Source organism: Hippocampus bargibanti, linkage group LG01, assembly GCF_051943395.1.
Source record: "Hippocampus bargibanti isolate YZ-2025 linkage group LG01, ASM5194339v1, whole genome shotgun sequence".
Lineage (NCBI taxonomy): Eukaryota > Metazoa > Chordata > Actinopteri > Syngnathiformes > Syngnathidae > Hippocampus > Hippocampus bargibanti.
The window spans coordinates 26,142,117-26,165,521 of NC_142734.1; the positions used below are offsets into that span (position 1 = coordinate 26,142,117).

A 23,405-nucleotide genomic window follows, 5' to 3' on the forward strand; every position below is an offset into this window, starting at 1 on the left:
TTTCTGACAAAATATTATATTTGTTTGTTTTCTTTTGTTTTGTTTTTCTTCTTTTAGTTATGTGTTGCAAAACAAACCAATCCGATTTAGGCCTAATGAAGATTGAGCTGATGACCATTTTATATTTGAATGAGTGGTGTGTGTGAGTGTGTGTTACTTCCAGGTTGAGTGAACGCTGGTGCGTCTGGCTCACCGATAACACTAAATACCTATTCTCGTTTTTTCGCCGTTCATTTTTGTTGGGGCTGCAGTTGGCGGAGAGCGCAATTTTGATTGGATGATACTGGCCGTCATGTTGAAACAGGTAAACGCCCCTTTAAATGAGCCTGACGAGTACACTTTAGCTTGAATGCAACGGAGCATTCGCCTTTGAGGAGAGAAAATGTTCTGATTCTAATTTGCAATGAAACAATTCCATCGATGACACAGTCGAATGTCAGTGACATTTTAACAAGCCAATATACTTCTGCGAGATATTGAAGACAGCAAGTGTGGAAGCTTCTGAGCCGTGTGTAGGCTAGCTAGCAGTAACTTCGCCTATGGATCCGATCGTTTGGCTGGATCACGATGAACAGAATACCATTCATGTTAACGGTGAGTACGATCACAAAGTTATTTTAAATAATAAATTCTGACATTTTGTTGAAAAGTGTCGCGCGTGTGCGCGCGTGTGTGGCTCTCACTGAAAAACAATTCTAAATAGTATTTTACTTTTATGGCTCTCTTAGTCAAAAAGGTTCCCGACCCCTGCTGTTAAGTGTCCTTGACTGTTTTGAAAAGCGCTTTTAAAGAAAATTACTTATTATTATTATTATTATTATTATATATTATTATTATTATTACTCTTACTTTGCTGCTGAGAAATGTAAATATCTCCACTGCGAGACTAATAAAGGTAAATCCAATCCAATTATTACTACTATTAATACTATTACTACTATTAAATCAAGAAGTACAGATGACGGCCGAAGAAACCTTTTCACTATTGGCAACGGTTGAAATAAGCGCCTGAAAGACAGAGTGCCGCAATAGGCTGATCTTGAGCCAATCAGCGGCCGTCGTCAGGATCCTTCCGCACGTTCTCCCAGTATGATTTTTTTCGGGACAGACGCATTCACACAGCCGAAAACGAAAACGGTGAGTGATTTCGCAAGCTTTCAAGTCCACCTCGCTCCCGGCTGCGCATCCACCCGACTCTCAACTCCAAAAACATTTCAGTCAAGAGCGTCCAAGTCTCCACCGAGACAGAAAAAAGGAGCCGCGGCGGGACGCGTATTAGCACTCAGGTTGGCGGGTTGCTAACCTCAAGCTAAAAGATGAACTCCGGTAGTTGGCGACGGAAATCGCGTTTGTCGACTAAAATCCACCCTTGGCGGCACGCTACTATCATGAAAAGTTGAGCTTGTTGCTTCCGCGCCGGAGAGCTGCCTCAAAGTGCTCCCGGTGGTGTTGGGGCAACTCGACTTGAGTTCCACCGCTGCCCATTTAAAGTAAAAACGGTGATAAATTGGCCGATCTGGCTTTGTGGTTCGGGTTTTATTCACGTTTCTCTGCGAACACAACGATAATTGTTCGACTCGGCGTTTATTTCCTTCCTGTCACATCCGGTATCGCTTGTCACGTCTTGGTTCCATCGACGTTAGCGTCATGCTAGGACACTCACAGGGCTGTGCTAGTTTTAACAACAACTTGCGAAACTTGACCTCCCACCCTATTGTGTTTAAAGGTCTTTTTCTTTTGTCACGCTGGCAATCGAGGACTTTTTTTCGCTCGAAGATTTAGTGTGGCGGACAAGTTTGGGAAACTAAGAGCCACACCCTTTTCGAGAATGACTTTTCTCTAATATGACGTCCACTTTATTGTTGTCGTTCCAACAGCTTCACTTTCCTTTTTGTATATAAACTACTACTTTTCTTCCTGAGTTGTGCTTTAATTAGATTCGTTTTGGGTCAGTTATGCAACTACAGGTGTCAAAGTCAAGACCCAGGGGCCAAATCTGGCCCACCACATTATTTTACTTGGCCCATAAAAGCAAATAAAACTTGTGAAATTCAGTGATGCTTGCCACAGTCGGAAGCAAAATTTCAAATTGCCCCATGTAAACCACAATAACAGTCGTTATTTTTTACTTCAAATTTGAAAACTAGTTATTCATCAATTTGTTGTGCACTCTGTATGTACTATGTGGAGGGGATGAAACATTGTAATGGCTTCCCCAGATTCATAACGGCCCCCGAGAAGAAACCGGAATTACAATCTGGCCCGCCGCAGCTAGTCATGGACAATTTGCCGATCAAGTATTCAGATTGGTAGTTTATTGATTGTTGCTGACTTTTCAAAAACATTCCCTTTTCTGATGAAGCAGGACGGCCAATTTCAAGCTTTGTGGTCCCACCGGTGCCCCCGCCGCTGTCATCTGTGAACCCAAGGATCTCCCAGATGTAGAAGGAGTTGACCTTTGCACCCGCTGTCTAAACAGTACGTTAATGTGATCTTGTGTCTCATGTTTTTATTTGATTTCTGTTTGATTTTGAAAGGACTTGTCTGAACAAGTCAAAGGCAATTACAGACTTCATTTAAAGGCATTTCACCATTGGTTTAGCAACACGTTGCACGCCAACGGTGAGCCTCTTCTGCAAGGAATCGCCATGTCGCATTGTGCGAGCGTTTGACATCGCTGTGATGTCAGACGCCGCATGGAATTGGCAAAGGATCGGCGCAGTAATCAGTAGAGCAGCCAAAGGGGAAAGCATCCACGCTACTTCCCCGTGGTGTATGTTCAGAATGAAACAAATCATTTGATATACAGTGATACCTTAGCTCGCGAACTTAATTGGTTCCCAGAAAGTGTGTGTAAGGCGAAAAGTTTGTTTGCCGAACATTTATTTCCCATAAGAAACCATTAAAAATTAGAATAATCAGAATCAGAATCATCTTTATTGCCAAGTATGTAGAACACACAAGCCTTTAAACTACACAAAATATACCTTATTTTATGTATAATAAATGTGCTATTTTCATTAATGAAATAAACTGTACTGTAAATAAAGTCGTTTTATTTACCGTTGTGATGGTCGTTGATGTAGTTGCCTCTTAATGATATCCGAGTGAAGTTGCCGTGCTTTTTCGGCGATAATACTCACACTGTCCCCTGCAAGCTGCTTTCCGTTAATCTAAATCGACAGAAGTTCCTCTTCTATTGCCTAAGACCGTTGCTTAGACAACACAGAAACACCCTTAGCCTCATGTAGCAATGGTCGACTTAGCATACTGGTACAGGGACGCTAAGTCACACAAACGCACACCCCGTTTGTGTTTTTAGATGATCTTCTGCTCGATCGTATTTTTCTTTAATGTCTTCTTAGGCTTAACACTAGCCTGTGGTGGGGTCTTTTTCGGTCCCATAATAGCAAAAGTACTCCACTGAATAACAAACCATGTCTGCACTGAAAGAAAGGAGGTGACGAAAACTAGTCTGCCGGCCACCATGGCTCTGTTTGACCGTGCGGTTTGGTGTTCATATGCCGAAAGCTGGTCCGCCAGCCATTGTGGCGCTTTGTGGTTTGGTTTGTCCGCCAAAAACTAGTTCATCAGCCAAGGCTATATGCTCGCAAATTTAATGTTCGTGAGGTAAAAAGTTCGTAAGCTGAGGTGTCACTCTATCACTATTAATCAAGTGATTTATTACTGGAACGAGGAGAGCCTGAGACTCAAAATAAATCTAAAAAGAAAAACTGCACCAACTTAATCTGATGGTTGATTATTAGATTTGTGAGCAGAACTTGGACAGATTCAGTTTCCACTTTTAGAACGTTTTTGTGGAGTCTCGACTCACCTCTTATAGCGTGTATGAATGCAACAGTGACATCCGCGGCCTCCATTTTTGGTTTGTATGTGCCCTTGAGTGGCGTGATCACAATGGGCCATTGTGGGGCTGCACGTGTCGCGTGTCGCCTCAGCGAGCCTGCGCTGGTGCAGCGCATGTCACACTTTGAATTGCAAATGCTGTCAGAGTGTGACAGAGTGCTTTTTGTATTATTCTCTCCGCTCTGGATAAGGCACCCAAACTCCCACTGACAATGAATATGTCCAAAGAGGCTCAGAAATGAGTGTGAAGCCCCCTCCCCCCCACATTTGTTCCCTATAAACAGCAGTTTGAATATTATCCAGTTGCTCCTGGGTTGGATATAGGTGACATTAGCGACATTAATTTTTGACTTTGTCACCCCGCTACTGCCTGATTATTATAGGTGTCAAGGTCGGGGTGCCAAATCTGGCCCACCACATCGATTTATTTGGCCCATGAAAGCAAATCAAGCATGACAGGCGCCATGATGCTTGCGAAAGTCCCAAACCTAATTTTAAATTGCACAATAGCAGTCATTATTTTTTACTTCAAATTTGAAATTCAGTGAGTCATTATATCATTTACTGCATTCCCGAATTTATTTGGGAATTGAAAAGCGTGACGTGGAGCATCATTCCCGAATTTGTTCGAGTTTTGGCTTTTCTTGCGGGGGGTGCTGATAAAGCGCGGGTCAAACATCTGACAATGTTTTTCCCTTCCATGAAGGGGCACTATATGCCTTTTGTCCGTGTTGGTGCTTTGTAACAGCCACAGCTGTTGTTAAAGCACTATATAAATTAATATGTATGTATTTTATTGTATTTTGTACCGCTACCCCCATTTCAAGCTCAGATAACTCCAGAAAATGACAAAACTCCTGGCACTGGAGTGGACACATTTTTGCACATCGTCTGGCAGTGAATTAGCTAATTTGTTATGCGTTCTATATGTAATAGGTGAGGAGGATGAAACATTCTTCTGCAAATTCCTAACAGCCCCCCAGAGAGGCCGTAACTACAATGTGGTCCGCCGCAAAAAATGACCTTAACACCCCTGGAACAGACGATTGTGGGGTCGGACAAAAATAATGAAACATTGGATGGGGAGATAAAGGATCCAATTGTAATTACGACCAGGTTAAGACTGAGCATGAGGCAAAAAGATAAAGGAATTTTAATTATTCAAAACAATCCTTTTGTCATGAGCATTGGGTGTAATATCGTTAGTATATATATATACACAGTGATACCTCGCTTACGAACCCGTTAGCTGACGAACCTTTCGCCTTATGAATGTTAAATTCGCGAGAATATAACCTTGGCATACGAACTATTTTTTCGGGAAACACACGGAGCGCCACAATGAGTGATGTGTCGTTCGCAAACGAGCCGGTTCTTGGAGCAGGATCTCTGAAGTGAACGAAGCTGGAAATGGCAGCCGGCTTCCCCGCCCCCAGTCTTCGGTACAAGCCGCACGTGATTGGTCAAGATCCGTGGTAGAGGAGGGAGGGGACACACGCAGCGGGGGGGGGGGGGGGGGGGGGTGTACAGAAACAGCTCCACATGAACAGAAAGGAAGACAACAGAGCTTGAAACAAAAAAAAGTGAAAAAAAAATGACGTTTCTCGTGTGTCTGCCTGTATCTGTTGCAATATCACAACTTCCAAGATGTACAACCCAGAGCTCCTTGAGACACTTTATGCAAAAAGCTATCCATTACATCAAGCCATCAACAACCATCACAAAGGTAAATAAAACGACTTAATGATACAGTACATTTTATTTCTTTAATTACAATACCATAGCACATTTATTATACATAAAATAATGTATATTTTATGTAGTTTTAAGGCTTATTTAGTAGAAAATAATGTTTTATGGGAACCTCGGAACGGATTATTCTCATTTTTAATGGTTTCCTATGGGAAATTAATCTTTGGAGTACACACTTTTCACCTTACACACACTTTCTGTGAACTAATTAAGTTCGTAAACCAAGGCATCACTGTATATACTGTAGTTGTAGCCCATAGTAGCAATAATGTTTGCCAGGTTATTAGCTCAGAGTTGTACAAGATACACTCGGGCTTTGTCCTTGACTGAGGTCATTCTAAGACTTGAACTCTTGTGATATGATTACTCGACAGAAGTTGTATTTCCATGTATAGTTCAGACTTTATTATGATTCTTTTTCTTATATGTTTTGGCTACAACACAAGTCACCCTTGTGGAATTTCCGAATATTTGCTTCGTTGTACAGTCAAACCTGGATTTTCGAACATCTTGGTTCTTGACCAATTCGTTTTTTGACCAAAAATGTCGGATTTTGCATTTGGCCTAAAAACCGCTGGGCAAAATATCACGACTGTGACTCATTGCAGGTGCAACGACACCAATTTGGTCCCAATATGCACAGTTAGCGAATGAGCTACAAACAAAACCGTGTCAAGGGGTTCTCTCCCCTTGACATGGTTTTAGTTGTAAAAAGCCACTTGGCTCGGCGAGGCCCTAAAGTGTGTCGCAGAACGTCACATGACTCTGTCTTTCCGCAGAACGTCACATGACTCTGTCTTTCCGCAGAACCTGGTGGTGTCCACTGAAGTTGGCCATCATGCGCGAGTACAAGCTGGTAGTGTTGGGTTCCGGAGGCGTGGGCAAATCTGCTCTGGTCAGTTTTCTTCTTCTTTTACTGCTCACCACATCAGCTGGACAACAACAGCAACGTGTTTTTCAACAAATCCGTCTGAAAGAACCAGAGTCCAAAGAATCTTCTTTGTCATATTTTGGACTGAAATCTCTTTCTGGTGTCATTCGAGCAAAAATCACTCCGCCTCAGAAGAGTGCCTCTGAAGTTGCCTTTTCCAACGTCATTCAAATATCCTCGTCTATTCAAATATCCTCGTCTATTCAAATATTCATTTTTTGTCATATTGGACTTGAGGTCATTTCCCTCAGTTTTGTTTGGAAGGAAAATCTCAATGGCGTTCCTGCTTCCGAGCGTTGTTTGGCCAGTGGCGCTCAAATACAGTAAGCACCAAATTCTCAAAATACCTCAGGTGAACGTGCCTGTCGCTGTTTTGCATCTCAAGTCACAAATCCTCAGGGTTTGACTCCACAGATTCACATGGTTCTAGTCCCCCCAAAAAATGAACATGGCCCACTGCGTGGTGTTCCACAGCTCACCGATCCAGGGCCTTTGTTGTTTTCACTGGATCGGAGAGCTATTTGAGGTAATGAGAACTAAGCACAGGCGTCGAAGGGATGGAGTCTTTCCCGTTGCCGCTCCCTCACTTTAGAATGAGCCCCCTCCGTCCCTGGCCATCTTTGAAACTTGCCTTAAAACTCATCATGTCTTTGGGTTTTTGTGCTTTCTTCTGTCTTACTCATTCATTGATTGTTGATGTACAATTCTTTTTGCACCGTGTGCAGCACTTTGTCGACAGCCGTGGTTGTTTTCTAGTACAGTGATACTTCAGCTTACGAACGCTTTAGCTCACAAACGTTTCACCTCACGAACATTAAATTGATTGCGAGCATATAGTCTTGGCTGACGAACTAGTTTTCGGCGGGCGAACTAAATCAGACAGCGCCACGGTGGCTGGCGGAGTAGTTTTCGGCAGCTGAACACCAAACCACAGGGTTGAACAGCGCCACGGTGGCTCGCGGACTAGTTTTCTTAGAGTGTAGATGTGGTTTGTTATCGAGTGGAGTACTTTAGCTATTATGGGACCAAAAAAGGCCCCACCACAGGCTAGTGTTCAGCCAAAGCGGACACAAAATAAAATTACGGTCGACTTAGCGTCTCTGTACTAGTACGCTAAGTCGACCATTGCTACATGTGGCTAAGTGTGTTTCTGTGTTGTCTAAGCAACGGTCTTAGGCAATAGAAGAGGTTGAAAAACTTCTGTTGATTTGGATTAACGAAAAGCTGCTAGCAAGGGACAATGTGAGTGAGGGTATTATCGCCGAGAAAGCACGGCAACTTCTCTCGGATATCATCAAGAGGAAACTACATCAACGACCATCACAAAGGTAAATAAAATGACTTTATTGTACATTAGCTTATTTTTTTAATTACAATACAACAGTACATTTATTATACGTAAAATAATGTATGTTTTGTGTAGTTCAAGGCTAATTTAGTCGACAACTCTGTTTTATGGGGACCTGGGAACAGATTATTCTCATTTTTAATGGTTTCTTATGGGAAATAAATGTTCGGCAGACGAACTTTTCGCCTTACACGCGCTTTCTGGGAACTAATTAAGTTAGTGAGCTGAGTTATCACTGTACTCGAGAAATCCACTGGAGTTGAGACTTTGTTGATATTATTATTATTATTATTATTATTGTTATTACATAATCGTGACCTACCTTTGTGTGATCACTCCAGACGGTCCAGTTTGTGCAAGGAATTTTTGTGGAAAAGTACGACCCGACAATAGAAGACTCCTACAGAAAGGTAACCTCTGGATGCATTGTCTCTAATGGGTTTCCTCGATTTTTTTTGACTCTGAAAGGACAATCGACGCCTCCCGACAAGTTGTGTCCATAATTTGTAAAATCACTTCAAATGACTTCTACGGAGATTCCACCGCATATAGCTATATTTTACGTTTTAAGACTCGCGCTGAATATTTAGGAAGTGTTGTTTTCGAGTTGATGACGATGCCTTACCCTATTTCGATTTCCTCCTCCCAGTATCTGCGAAATAGTCTGTAAATGCCATATCTTGCATATTCCTTGAAACAAATTTATTAATTGATCAGGGATATTTTTCACATTTGAAAGACAGTTAATAAATGGGGTTGTAGTGTTCTTATTGTGCTAAGAGGTTTGTACACACTACATTTAAAGGACAACCGGCACCATTTTTTTGTTTCCTACTGACATCAGAAAAACGTTGTATAGCATCTAAAAAACCCAAAACAAGCAGGCTGATATTATTTTATAGTCAAATGAAAAACACCAATAAAAATGACTTCAAAATGAATCCGGAAATTGCCAGTTTCAGAAGGTCCCACCCCCTTGTTCGTGACGTCACGCCAAGACGTCTTGCCTTGCTCGAGAATCAAAACAATGGCTTCAGATTGGGAGAAGATGCTTTCTTGTTACTCATCCAGTTATGAATATGATACAAATAGTTCTGAAGAGGAAAGCATAAATGTTTGCAATTGATTCAAGGAGTCCTCCCATATCAATTCGAGCCGTCAATGACAGCAATGTTGCACCCAGAAAATGCAGAAGATGGCGCCCAAGCTCCGTTGGAAATCGGCTGATTTGTCTCTTGGGAATTTGTGTCAACTAGTATAAAATAGTAGTCTTGGTGCAACACACAACGATTCACCATCACATTATGTGTTTTCCTTCTAATTTTGCCATCAACACGGATCAACACGAAGTACCGCAAAATGCATTGTGTGTTGCTTTCTCGGTCAGGGGCGGTCCAAACGTGACGTCACATTGGGATCATCATCAACTCGAAAACAAGACTTCATGAATATTCAGCGCAAGTCTTAAAATGTAAACTATAGCTATATGTTGTGGAATCTTTGTAAAATACGCCTAGTCGAAGTCATTTGAAGTGATTTTACAAATTATGGACACAACTTGTTTGGAGGCGTCGGTTGTCCTTTAATTATTTAGGTTTAGTATTTCCGGCCCAAACACTCCCTCCAAATGCTCCTGGCCCGGCCCCTTTGTTAAATTTTAGAACCCATTGCGGCCCGCGCGTCAAAAAGTTTGCCCACCCCTGCTCTAGGCTGTTTGGAAAGCATTGTCTAATTGAATGAGCGGTGACAAACACGCCAACGTTTTTGTGTTGCTACACTTGAACGCACCCCCCTGTCAAGATGCGATAGAAGTGATTGGCTAAAGGGTAGAGTCATGTGTCATGGTAAGCCAATCAGAGCTAGTGTTTTCACACACACCGGAACAGCGTGTCAATAGTCACGCTAAATTGTCACGTGCGAGTTGACAGCTCGGGCGTGGCTGCCGCTCGCGACACTTCAATTTCATTTCAACGAGTCACTGTCACCCCACCAGTGACATGATTACGACGTAAGTGCATCGCTATGTCTTGTGCTCCAAAAGTTTGCTTTGCACGAGGTGATTGTTAGACGCGAGTGTGCCATTTTATTCACCCCGCCCGCCTTCTTTTGTCGCGTTTTATTCCGTGTCCGTGGAATCATCGGACTCGCGCCTTTTGTTGTCATAAAATCTCTGCCAGCACCTACGGGACTCGAAGTGAATGCAGATGACATTGAGGAGCTTGTTGCTGACCATAATGAGGTCATCAACACAGAGAATTTGATTTGCCTTCAAGAGGACAAGCAGAAGCAGGCCATTCAACAGTTGATGTGCAGGCTTTTATTGAACAGTTCCATTCAGAAAAGGCTATAAGAATCATCAACATGATGAATGATAATGTGATGCCTCAGTTTCGTAAGACCTTACAAGTCAGAAAGCAACAGGTGTCAATTAAGAGCGATCAATGACCATTACAAATGTAAATAAAGTGACTTTATTATACAGTGCAGTGTATTTCTTTCATTACAATACAATAGCGCATTTATTATACATAGGATAAGGTAGATTGTGTGTAGTTTTAAGGCTTATTTAGTTGAAAAGTATATTTTATGGAAACCCGGGAACGGATTATTCCCATTTTAATGGTTTCCTATGGGAATTTTTTTTTTGAGATGCACACTTTTCGCCTTACACACTCTGTCTGGGAACCAATTAAGTTCGTAGGTTGAGGTCTCACTGTAGTAGTCTTGGTGGAACACATAGCGATTCACCATCGCATCATTTATGTGTTTTCCTTCTAATTTCGCAATCAACACGATGTTTTCAGACCAAACAAAGTACTGCAAAATGCATTGTGTGTCACTTTCTCGGTCAGGGGCGTTCCAAACGTGACATCACGTGGGGATCTTTATCAACTCCAAAACAGGACTTCCTGAATATTCAGCGCGAGTCTTAAAACGTAAAATATAGCTATATGCGGTGGAATCTTTGTAAAATACGCTCAGTAGAAGTCATTTGAAGTGATTTTACTAATTGTGGACAACTTGTCCGGAGGCGTCGGTTTTCCTTAAAGTTACTTTACAAGCCCAGGCTCAAGTTTCACAGACTGATGTGAATTCTATTTTATCCATGAATTCTTCTGAAATCATTCCAAATTGTCTTTCAGCTTCCTTTCATTGCTTTTCTTTCCCCTGTTATGCTACTTCCACATGTGTGTTTTCATATTTAAGCATCATTTAACCAATCACATTTCAGGCATGATTTGTTACCAGGGTCCTAAATCGACCAGGACGCCTTTACAATCAGTTCTGTGCGGCCCTGTAGCATAAAAAAAACTGTACCTTTACCCAATCTGATTTGGAGTTGGCGACACCGAGGCCTTCTTGCAGGCCTTATTTCCTGGCGAACGCGACCGTCTGGTGAACTTGTAGTCAATCACGCCACACTTTTGCTATGAGTCACAGCTGTAGCTGCAGTAAAAGTGGTACAGTGATCAAATAGTTATTAAGAGTTGTGAAATGCATGCCTCGCCATTGCTTTCCTTGGTCCTCTTTCTTGGAGAAGTGACAAGGTGTCCTTATCGTGACAAAAGTGGCCTTCAGAATCTGTGTCTAATGTACGGATTTTAAAATGCGAGGTCCGATAAAAAGATAGAATCACCCTTGAAGATGCCCAATCACGACGGAAGTTTTTTTCCTCCAACAGCAAGTTGAAGTGGACGGGCAGCAATGCATGCTGGAGATCTTGGACACAGCCGGAACAGTACGTGGAGCTGGAGTCGGCCGGCCGGGTGCTTCCCAAAGTCAAATCAAGCTGAGTGTGTCTGCTTGTCGTTGTCGTCCTCCCTAGGAGCAGTTCACAGCCATGAGGGACCTTTACATGAAGAACGGGCAGGGTTTCGCTCTGGTCTACTCCATCACTGCACAGTCCACCTTTAATGACCTGCAAGACCTCCGGGAGCAAATCCTGCGGGTGAAAGACACAGAGGATGTGAGTGGGATGCCTCTTTTGAAATGTACTGTGTGTGTGGTTGTCGAAAGGCTCTCATTTCTGTTCTCCTTGTTGACCCTCCCTTTTCCTTTTTCTTTTTTTAATGGAGTCATAACCTCAAATACGGTCAAACCTGGGTTTTGGAACGTCTCGGTTGTCGCCCAATTCGGTTTTCGTCCAAAAATTTCTGTTTTTTGGTGCCTGGGTTTACAACTGAAAATGGGTTCTCGACCAAACTCAGTGCACCTGAATGCATCACTCGACTCCCCTCTGTTTCCTTATACGTCACTTCCACGTGGAGCGTTCCCTTGTGAGCCGACGTATTTGTATTGTTGAATAAAGTTTTTTTTTAATTAACTCATTCACCGCCATTCAAGAATTTACTCGGGAATTGAAAAACATGACGTGGAGCGCCATTCCCGAATTTGGGGGTAGGATTTATGTACAGCTGCCCCCACTTTCAATGCAGATAACTCTCGAACCAAGTAAACTCAAAATAAGCTGTTTCTTTTCTGATGAAAGAATTGAGTTTAAGGTTTCTTAAACTGCATTGAATGTTTATGTAGTCCTAAAAGTCAATATCCTGTGGGTCCTGCAATTTTAGTGAAAATGACATAAACCCTGGCACTGACTGGTATGGGCACATTTTTGCACATCGTCTGGCAGTGAATGAGTTAAAAAGCAGACGTGTTAGGGTGAGATCTCCGCTAATCAGACGTCATCTTCGTGTCGTGTTCCATCGTGAGTCGGCGTGTTTGTATTCAATTACGATACAAAAAACATTGATTAAATTGATTATAATGTGAAATGTTTCAGTTTTCGAACACATTGGTTTTTGAACCGGTTTATAATGGTGTAAAACCCATGTTTGACTGTATTTGGCATCCCTCTAATCAGGTACCCATGATCCTGGTGGGAAACAAATGTGACCTGGAGGGCGAGCGGGTGGTGGGCAAGGAACAGGGTCAGAACTTGGCCCGTCAGTGGAGCAACTGTGCCTTTTTAGAGACGTCGGCCAAATCAAAGATCAACGTGAATGAAGTAAGTTTGCCTGCGGCGTGATGACCGGGCAATTTTGGTCCCATTTTCCTCCTTCCTTGACCTTCCTACACTTTTAGATTTTCTATGACCTGGTGCGACAAATCAACAGAAAAACGCCGATGGAAAGGAAGCCCAAAAAGAAGAAGGGCTGCACTCTGCTCTAAATGCCGCCTGGCGTGCACGCCTTCACAAAGTTGGGGCTCCAGACCAGGTGAGTGGGTTGTTGGCATGTCATTTTGTGCAAGCGGGGACTTCTCCACCGGAAAACTCTTACCGGCTTGGGAAAGTATCTGGACACTGATTTACAATAGATGACAGAGCGGAAAAACAATTTAGGGTGGCCCGACAGATTTGGACTTAAAGGACAACCGACGCCTCCGGACAAGTTGTGTCCATAATTTGTAAAATCACTTCTGACTTCTACTGAGCGTATTTTACAAAGATTCCACCGTATATAGCTATATTTTACGTTTTAAGACTTGCGCTGAATATTCAGGAAGTCTTGTTTTCGAGTTGATGATGATGCCTGACGTGACGTCACGTCTGGAACGCCCCTGACGGAGAAAGCGTCACACACAATGCATTTTGGGTACTTTGTTTGGTCAGAAAACTTCGTGTTGATCTGTGTTGATGGCGAAATTAGAAGGAAATCACATAACGCGATGGTGAATCGTGTGTTGCACCAAGACTACTATTTGATACTAGTTGACACAAATGCCCAGCAGACAAAACAGCCCATTTCCAATGGAGCTTGGGCGCCCTCTTGTGCATTTTCTGGGACGCTACATTTCTGTCATTGCCCCAGATCATTGTCAGTCCAGATGCCTCAAAATGACACGTAATGACTTCTTTAATCGATTGCAAACATTTATGCTTTCCTCTTCAGAACCATTTGAATCATATTCATAACTGGATGAGTAACGAGAAAGCATCTTCTCCAAATCTGAAGCCATTGTTTTGATTCTAGAGCAAGGCAAGACGTCCTGGTGTGACGTAACGAACAAGGGGGCGGGACCTTCTGAACCTCGGCATCTCTGAGGTCATTTTGGACACTTTAACTAATTTTTATTGGTGTTTTGCATTTGACTAAAAATATCAGCCTGTGTGTTTTGGGTATTTTAGATGCTATAAAACGTTTTTCTGACGTCAGTTAGGAAACAAAAAAATGGTGTCGGTTGTCCTTTAAGTGATTGAATCATAATCAAAGTGCTATTTATCAGTTCCAGTCATCAATAATCACAAAATGTTTTTTCATTATACCCATTTAAAAAAGCTTTTGTAAAAAAAAATATGTAATTCCTTGTATTTTAACGACAACTTCAATCTTTCAACCTGAGGATAATGTAATGATAGAAATGCAACAAATGAGTAAGGAATCCTTTCCAGTGCCGCCTTTGTTTTGCACTTGCAATGGCTAATCGCTGTGTTGTGTTTCTTCCATTCATCAGGGGGTCAAGTTCCAGACAGGACAAAAAAAAAATCACATCTCAATTTAAATGGCATGTCATGGTCCAGTCCCAAGATCGTCTCATTCGCAGTGTCCACACTGGAGCCCAGGCCTCAAAAAAAAGTGGGAAGTCGCGGATGGGGCCAAAATGACTCAAATGGTTCACTGAATCCTTACTTATCTTTTTCATGTTAACTGTCGACGTTCCAAGTGCTCGCTGAAAGACTGCATGAGTCATCACCTGTTTGGAAATACTCGTTTGGTTGTTTTAATGGACTAAATTTTGGATATTTCACAGAGTCATAATGGATGCTGTGAATACGAAAAGAGCCATGTTTCCCCCAAAAAGTGTTCTTTTAAAGTCCATCCCATTACGTGTTGGCCTTTTTGCATTTATGCACTAACAGTGGCAATGACAATGCATCATTGTTCTTGACTTACTCTCCCACTTTAATGAGAATATATTTCCCAAGTGACTTGGTTTTATAATGAGCTGCAAGCCTTCCACGTCTTATACTCAACTTCTGTTTTGTATAATAAAGCTGAGCAGATGTTAACGTTTTATACAGTGAATGGTGGGGGGTTCTGTTATTTTTCCCTAAAGATGACCAACGAATTGTTCTAAATCAAAAATTGTCCTGTTGTCTTTTTGAAATATTAAAAATACGTACATTTTAGTTTTTTTCTTTGTTTCCTCTTGTTTATTATTTCCAAAACTCACCATATATTTAAATAAAAGCCGAACTTGTTATGTTATTGCTGGTGAAGTCATCGCTAATTAATGTCACCCGCCGCGCCTCCTGACAAGTGGCTGCCATGTTTCGCTACCATCTTTCGGCTACCGCAAGTCAAACAAGACAAACTTCACAGCAGCACGTGTAACAAATTAATAATATTTCATTTATAAGCGCCTTTCAAAACTTATATTTATATTTTAAATATATTTTATTTATATAGATATTTTAAAGTCAAAGGATACTTTTTTACTTTGGGTGAACGGGGTAGCCAGATGCACAGCCACTCAACCCGGAAGTGTAGCGGCTGCAAGACACGCCAGCTTACTCAACCTGGAAGTCATACACACGCGTACCACTAACTCAAATATAAAATGTCATCGTCATTCGGCACAATAACATTCAAATAAATTAAAACTACTCAGCATTTGATGACAATGCTCTGATCTTACAGTGAAATGGACATCTCTTTTCCAAAATGACAGGCCCCTCTGTGAACGTAGCAGAACATCACCGCTGATACAAATGCCCAAACCTGACAGCGTCACTTGTTGGAACCAAAATTCATTTTTTTTTTTTTTTTTTTTTTTGCTTGAAATTCTGCCAAAGAAATTGATAGTAGGCCTGACCTACCTCAAATGGTCTGGGCACCACACAGCCTTTCTCTGGGGCTGTGTGGCGCGCCTGCTTCAAAACGCGTTGAGATCAGTCCGTTGCATTAAATTGGTTCACCGCTATAAGGTACTAATTTCCACATTCTACCACAAAACAACAAACGTCCCACGCAGAAAACCTGAACAATGTCATGTTACAAATTGATAAATGTGAAATGGGTATTCTTGAATAACACTAACCTAGAACGGGAAATGTTATAGACACGGGCCAATGATTGTCGCAGTAGCAGTGGTGTAATCATTCACACAATTATTTGAACAAAATCGGCGGAGCAATACACAAATATAGAGAAAACATGACAGTACAATATTCTATATTTGTATCCGCTACAAAGAACTAATAGTTAGTTAAAACTGCCTATACTGGTACAGTTTCAGTTATACTTTTTAACTGTAGCCGTCTTACGCTGGCCCCAGATTGCAAACACCAAAATGAGCAGTGCAATGTGGAGAAAGTGTGATTTAAAAAACGTTTAATTGTAAGTCATTACTCGACATTTACCCGTACAGAACCTTAAAGTGAAATCAAACATTCGTGGTATGTGAAACAGTTTGAAGCAGGTACATTTGACCATTTTTAAAATGTCCTGTGCCATCCACCCATCTGCCGGTTTGGCATTGAAATCCCCCTCCCCAGTTCATTTGTGCAGCCCCAACCATGAAATGTCTCTCATCCTGCAAGTGATGACACCATTTTAGCTGATCGACGATAAGCCGGTAAAGTGAGGAGCGACCGTCGCTCCTCACCTTACCGGCCGGCCCTCCTCTTCCTATACGCCCCCCGCCCCTCACACACACTCGTGCGCACGAGCACGCGCACGAGCGCGCGCACACTAGGATCTCGACCCACTGAAGCTGCGCGACCCCCACGCCCCCAATCTCCATCATTTCCCTGTCCTCCCCTCCGACAAACATGGCTGCGAAATCTGACGGCGCCTCTGTCTCGACGCAAAACGAACCAGCGACCGACTATCCCTGCAGGTCGGCCCGGCGGGTTCCGGTCAACCCCCAGGAGGAGCGGCGCTACTCGGCGGCGGACTGCTGCTGGACCCTGGGCGCCCTTTTGGTCTTCTTCTCGGATGGGGCCTCAGACCTGTGGCTAGCCGCCGACTACTATCTCCGGAAGGAGTATTGGTGCTTCTCGCTCACACTGGTCTTTGTGATCATCCCCTCCGTGGTGGTGCAGGTGTTGAGCTTCCGATGGTTCGCCTACGATTTCTCCGAGACCCCGGAGAGCGGCGCGGCGGCCGCGGTGTTGGCGGCGTCGTCTGGGGCGGATGAGAACGAGTTGAACGTCAAGGGTGCCGCCGGCAGCGGCGAGCGGGGCGCCGGGGTAGGGCTGCTTCCCGGGCCGGCCACGCGAGGACGCGCCCGAGGATGCTGCAGAGCCTTCGTGTGGCTCTTCCAGGCGGTCGTTCACATCCTTCAGCTGGGTCAAGTGTGGAGGTAAGATGACTGGTGAAACGGCACACCTCGGCCAGTCCTTTGTTGGGGGCTTATTTTGATTGAGCGGTTGCCACCCCCCCCCCCCCACCCCCGATGTGCGGCCCTCCAATGTCCGCCTTCAAACTCGAGTGCAAGTGCTCTGTTTGTTGTCACTCGTAAGACAATTCAGCGCTCTCTTGTGGAATCCTTATCATTCCTGAAACTCCCACCTCCCCGCGGTTTTATGACAACTTCTGCACACCAGTATAGCACCATCGGGCATCGAATTGGTCAGCAGTTAGCCATCAGTTCGATGAGACGTTGTTGAAACGGCTAGCTAAGTACCTACAAGTGGCATGTTATGCCACACACGACGATGAACGTTGTTGTTGTCCTTGTAGTAAGGGCCCAACAATTTCATTGAAAAGGAGATGGGGCATATTTTTGCCGTTTTTTTGAAAACCCATTCCATCAGAGGTTCAGAGAATGACAATCAACAACAACAATCCCCCAAAATGTTGGCGAAAGAAATAAACCAAATGTTTTCAACTTTGTTCCTGTTGTCAACAAAATGCCAAAAACTAAGAATTTTAAAACGCCCAGAAGTGAGGCCTGCACAGGTTCAATAGTCTGCTCCGTTATGATAGTTCAATGGTGGTCGTGCAGATCGATGCATTTGATTTGACTGCATTGTTCAGTTTGCAGTGGCCGCACAATGTTATGAACTGATATGGAAGTGCTGCTTCCACTCCTTTGGAGCCAAACCAGGTTAATGAAGTAAAAGTTTGTAAATTGAGGTTCCAGGCCAACACTGGGAAAAAAATGTTTACATTTACTTACTTAGATATCTATCTATCTATCTATCTATCTATCTATCTATCTATCTATCTATCTATCTATCTATCTATCTATCTATCTATCTATCTATCTATCTATCTATCTATCTATCTATCTACCTACCTACTACCTACCTACCTACCTACCTATCCTATCTATCTATCTATCTATCTATCTATCTATCTATCTATCTATCTATCTATCTATCTATCTATCTATCTATCTATCTATCTATTCATCCATCCATCCATCCATCCATCCATCCATCCATCCATCCGCAGAACTCGCCGCTTCCCCCGACCTGCAGCGAGATGAGAAGCAAAGGCTTCCTCCCGCACGAGACCGTCAGTAGGTCTGTGGGTCAGCAGCTCAGTCAGATAGCAGAGGCAGCACTCAGACTCGGGGCGGCCACGATAGATTTTGACAGGCCCGAGTTGCCGGCGGGCTGGAGGAGGTGTTGGCGCTGCTGGTAGGTAGGCTGTGAGGCAGCCCAGCCAGCTGGATGGTCTTTCATTAAGCCCCCCCCCACACACACACCATCTTGTGTTGCATGATGAAATAAGATGCTCATCAATTGCTAGGAATGAACATGAGCGGTTTCTGTGCTTCTCCCTATCTTGCATTTTGTGTGCATCTGCGGCTCCATATTGATTCCTTACTTCCTCCTGGAACTGTGTGCGTCTCTGTGTGTGTGTGCGTGTGTGTCAACACATTAAGCAGCTGAATTACCGATAATGCCATCAAAGCGGTGCTGCGGCTTCCGTTTGTTGCAGTCGTGAAAAGGAGTATTAGCTTCCTGTTTGGCCCTCAGCTGTGAACTCATGAATCATCATCATTGATAACCAAACCCAATCGGACTGGACGCCACAGAGGGTTGTTTTCCCAGTGTTCCGATCAACTATATATATATATATATATATATATATATATATATATATATATATATATATATATATATATATATATATATATATATATATATATATATATATATATATATATATACACAGTGATACCTCGGTTCTCGACCATAATTCGTTCCAGGACCCTGTTCGAAAAGCGATTTGTTCGAACACCGAAACCATCTCTTTGCTCCTGTCACTTGCGAGTTGACAGCGGGGGCGGGGCTGCCTCTCCCGGCCAACCTCCACCTGCTGTCAATTCTCTAATCACGGACACGGGGCATTTATACGGTTCACGATCACCTCGCCAATGCCGGATGATTGACTCACCTCGCCACCGTACCTGGACTCTTCCTTCGATGCGCGAGTGTATCCGGTCCGAGGTATTTTTCCTGCGTCCCGTAAATTTATGTCATCTTCCGGGATTGTGTAATTTTGCACCCTCGTGTGCCATTTGCTTTTTGGCGTAGTAAGCGGGTCGGATCACCCCCTGCCTTCTTACTCGCTGTGTTTTCTTTTATTTGTGAATAAACATCCTGCTTGGGCAGTATACGTCTCTGCCGCCTGCTTTGGGATCCCAAACATTCCACTACGTTCCGACGAGTCAGCTGCCGTCACTCTCGCTCGGACCGTGACAGCTACGGATGACTCGGCTACAGGATGTTCTTTTCTCTTAAAATATCTATCCAATGACACTTGCTCTCACTTCCACAGTCACATCACTAGATTTCACAGCCTCCGTAGTCTTTAATATCGTACTTATCGTAGATTTCGCCATGCTGTATTCCCTAGCCAGATCAGACATTCGCACACCTCCTTCATATTTTGCGATTATTTCTTTCTTAAATGCAATAGTTGTACGCACTACTTTTCTTTTGTCACTTTTAGCAGCACTTACTTTCTTTGGAAGCATGATTAGGGGCTAAAACTCTTCGTACACCTATATTAAACGCTAGAGCAAAACACAGCACATCCGCAAGCGACAACAGTTGGTCACGGAGAGAGCGATACACCCATACGCCGCTCAGCACCCCACACTCGCGTACACACTCACACCGATTGGTGTTCGAACTACGAAGCAAGAATTTCTCGAATATTTTGTTCGGACTCCGATTTGTTCGAATTGTGAGCCGTTCGAAAACGGTTCTCGAACGCCAATGCGTATAAATGAAGCGGAGCTGAGTTGAGTGGTGTGCTTAGTTTGGCCGAGAACCGAATTTTGATTGAAGACCGAGGCATAAAAAAACTGACATTTTGGGTGGAAAATTCCATTGGCCAACAACTGAGATGTTCGTAAACCCAGGTTTGAATGTATTTTGCTTCTTTGCTGTTTTTGCAGAGGGCTAACTGAAGCTTACAAAACCCCCGCCCACCTCCATAGATTTGTGTTAAAAGCTCACGGCTGCCAAATTCACTTTGTGGACAAACGCCAGAGGGGCCAGGCGCAGACTTGGGTGGTGCCCGGACCCCACCCCACCCTCGCTTGAAACAAACAAGGTGACGAGAAGGCCTTTGTCCCTCCCTTCAGGTACGTCCTTGCCCTTTATTTGGGGGCGCAGAGTCGCTGGCGTCGGGAACCCGAGCGGCGCCACTACCACCGTCGCGTCATGTTTGAGAGCGCCGACATCTGCGTCCTGCGTCTGCTGGAGTCCTTCCTGAAGAGCGCCCCCCAGCTGGTGCTGCAGCTCTCCATCATGATCGTCACCGGCGAGGTGCTGCCTCTTCAGGGTGAGCTTGGGCGGGGCAGGAGGGGGTAGACGGGCTGGGCTGACGCTTTGGGCTCCGACTCCCTTGTCAGGGCTTTCGGCATCCTCCTCCCTGGTGTCGCTGGCCTGGATGGTGGCCTCCTACCAGAAGGTTCTGCGGGACTGCCGAGACGACAAGGCGTCCATGAGCTACAAGGCGCTTGGTGTTCACATACTGTGGCAGCTGTTCTCCATCGGGGCCCGAGCGGCGGCCTTGGCCCTCTTTGCCTCCGTCTTCCGGCTCTACTTTGGCATCTTCGTGGTGGCGCACTGGTGCGCCATGACGTTCTGGATCATCCGAGGCGAGACGGACTTCTGCATGTCCAAGTGGGAGGAGATCGTGTACAACATGATGGTGGGCGTGGTCTATGTCTTTTGCTGGTTGGGTGTGCGAGAAGGCGGCGCCGGCTGCCGGCTGCTGGCCTACAGCCTGACGGTGGGCGTGGAGAACGCCGCCCTTGCCGCCGCCTGGTACCTGCACCGGGGGCCGCGGGCCTCCGACTTCCACGCCGCCGCCACGCTGTGCGCGCTGGCCGGCAGCTCCGCCCTGGGGACTTTCTTCATGCTGGTCTATCACTGCCTGCTGCACCCCGACGGCCCCCTGGTCGGCTGGGGCTGCCGCACGGCGCCGGCGGCGTCGTCCACTGCCGTTAGCAGCCCGCCCAGAACGCTGCAAAGAACCAAAGACCGTGAGCTTGACGGAGACGTGTTTCAGGTGCGCCCCCGGGCGGCGCCGCCCGGAAAGGAGGCGCCCGTCATCCGCATCGACCTGCCCAGGAAACGTTACCCCGCATGGGACGCCCACTACATTGACCGGCAGCTGCGCAAGACCATCCTGCTGCTGGAAGGTGCCGCTCCGGTGGCGCCGCGGATCCAGTACCGCTGCCCAGGGGCCCCCAGAGAAGTGGCTGAGTACGAGACCACCGTGTGATCCGATCAGACCGGACCGCCGTGACTCGGGACTTTTGACCAAATTCACTGCAGGGCTTGCCGACAAATGTGGATTCGCCCCGACGTTTCATTTGAAGGGTCCCGTTCATGGCGGGGGCAGCGTTCCCAAACATCAAACAGGAAGAGGGTCCGTGAGCGAGTCGCGACTGATTTGGGGGGCTTGGTTTGAAAACAATCAGGCTCTTTGAAGCAATTGGGAGCCAATTTGCTGGCTTTCATCGCCCCCCACCTGTTCAAGCTGCATGTGATTGGTCAAGATGCATGTCCACACTGAGAAGAAGGGGGTATCTAAGGGGGCTAACGACAGCCATCCGCTAGAACGGAAACATTGCTGAAGACAAGTGGCGAGACGCTCCCGCCGTACTTTGAGTGAGCGCACAAGTCGTGATAGTCACAATTTCGAAATTGTCTCTCATGTTGCGACGATGACGGCATTCAAATTTGGGGGGAGGGCAACTTTGATGCAACATCACAGATGTAATATATCTGTGTACGCTCTCAGTCGTGCAGGAGTGCTCCATCAGATGTAAAACTTGAAAATATGTTTAGAGACTTGATGGGTTCCGAAACATTCCTGTGATTCTGTTTGTGGAAGTGAGCTCGAAAATCACTCGAGTAAGCTGCGACGCTTTTGCCCCCTCAGTGAAAACATTGTGGAGGGGGCGACATGCACTTATCACAACTGGTCTGTGACACACACAAAAAAGATTGGGGACCACTGACCTAAGTCAGAAGACATTTCCGCAGCGTTCATTCGGCACCTTCCACCACCCGAGGAAGACCTCGCGTGGGGTTTATGGTGCTAACTGTCCGACTTGTTCCTGTCCCTGCAAGCTCACGCTATCGCTTGAAATTAGCTTGGATGGATGGGTGAGTGGGGTTGAATGGATGGATGGATGGATGGATGGATGGATGGATGGATGGATGGATGGATGGATGGATGGATGGATGGATATGGATGGGTGGGTGGTTGGTTGGATGGGTGGGTGGATGGATGGATGAATGAATGGATATGGGTAAGTGGGTGGATGGGTATGAATGGGTGGGTTGGATGGATTTGGGTGGGTGGGTGGGTGGATGGGTGGATGGAGGGACTGGTGGAACTGTACTTCAAATGTAAATCAAGATTTAAAAAACCTGGATGGATGGTTGAATGGATAAATAGATGGGTTGGATGGATTTGGATAGTTGGGTAGGTGTATTGATGGGTGAACTGTACCTCAAATGCAATTCAAGACTAAAAAAAGCTGGATGGATGGATTTGCGTGGTTGGCGAGGGGGGTGGATGGATATGAATGGGTTGGGTGGATGGATGGATTTGGGTGGATGGATGGATGGACTGGTGGAACTGTACCTCAAATTTGAATCAAAACTGAAAAAAGCTGGATGGGTGGTTGGATGGATTTGGATGGTTGGGTAGGTGGATGGATGGGTGAACTGTACCACAAATGAAAATCAAGACTCAAAAAAGCCTGCTGGAAAGATGGATGGATGGATTTGGGTGGTTGGGTGGGTGGGTGGATGGATGGGTAAACTGTACCTCAAATGCAAATCAAGACTTAAAAAGCTTTGAAAAACTGGCGGACAAGAAAATAGCGCAAAATGAGAAGGTCAATTCAATAGTTGTATTAAGTTCATCCCATCTACTTGATATCTAATTTTAAACAGATTTTTTTCTCACAGGCAGTGTATTGTCGGTGTTTCAAATACCTGACATGTTTCGGCGTATACTTCCGCCTTTGTCAGACAACATCCATGACACTCTGACAAAGGCGGAAGTATAC

General features: G+C 44.8%; 2 protein-coding genes across 5 annotated transcripts; both read left to right on the forward strand.

Moving 5' to 3' along the window:
- The first annotated feature begins 1,036 nt into the window (after positions 1-1,036).
- Positions 1,037-15,030, forward strand: LOC148903605 (ras-related protein Rap-1A). Of its 4 annotated transcripts, none has more exons than XM_089005586.1 (9): positions 1,037-1,137; positions 2,366-2,478; positions 6,427-6,514; positions 8,240-8,308; positions 11,581-11,637; positions 11,725-11,865; positions 12,763-12,906; positions 12,984-13,117; positions 14,355-15,030. In XM_089005586.1, exons 3-8 carry the CDS (start codon positions 6,458-6,460, stop codon positions 13,068-13,070), a joined length of 555 nt encoding a protein of 184 aa, XP_088861712.1. In that variant the 5' UTR covers positions 1,037-1,137; positions 2,366-2,478; positions 6,427-6,457; the 3' UTR covers positions 13,071-13,117; positions 14,355-15,030. The 4 variants fall into 4 exon arrangements, with proteins under 4 accessions (XP_088861712.1, XP_088861721.1, XP_088861730.1 ...); XM_089005595.1 differs by having other exon boundaries at positions 1,102-1,137; positions 2,363-2,478; XM_089005604.1 differs by lacking the exon at positions 1,037-1,137 and adding an exon at positions 1,161-1,286.
- A 1,521-nt stretch (positions 15,031-16,551) lies between these two features.
- On the forward strand, positions 16,552-22,151 carry xkr7a (XK related 7a). The gene is made up of 3 exons (XM_089005674.1): positions 16,552-17,207; positions 20,454-20,653; positions 20,724-22,151. The coding sequence occupies exons 1-3, from the start codon at positions 16,675-16,677 to the stop codon at positions 21,599-21,601; spliced, it is 1,611 nt and encodes a 536-aa protein (XP_088861800.1). The 5' UTR covers positions 16,552-16,674; the 3' UTR covers positions 21,602-22,151.
- The last annotated feature ends 1,254 nt before the right edge of the window (positions 22,152-23,405 follow it).

Coding starts and splice junctions, on each gene's coding strand:
- xkr7a (XM_089005674.1), top strand. CDS start 16,675: ATGGCTGCGAAATCTGACGGCGCCTCTGTCTCGACGCAAAACGAACCA. Junction 17,208..20,453: donor CAGCTGGGTCAAGTGTGGAG/GTAAGATGACTG, acceptor CCCTCCCTTCAG/GTACGTCCTTGCCCTTTATT. Junction 20,654..20,723: donor CGAGGTGCTGCCTCTTCAGG/GTGAGCTTGGGC, acceptor CTCCCTTGTCAG/GGCTTTCGGCATCCTCCTCC.
- LOC148903605 (XM_089005586.1), top strand. CDS start 6,458: ATGCGCGAGTACAAGCTGGTAGTGTTGGGTTCCGGAGGCGTGGGCAAA. Junction 6,515..8,239: donor GCGTGGGCAAATCTGCTCTG/GTCAGTTTTCTT, acceptor TGATCACTCCAG/ACGGTCCAGTTTGTGCAAGG. Junction 8,309..11,580: donor TAGAAGACTCCTACAGAAAG/GTAACCTCTGGA, acceptor TTCCTCCAACAG/CAAGTTGAAGTGGACGGGCA.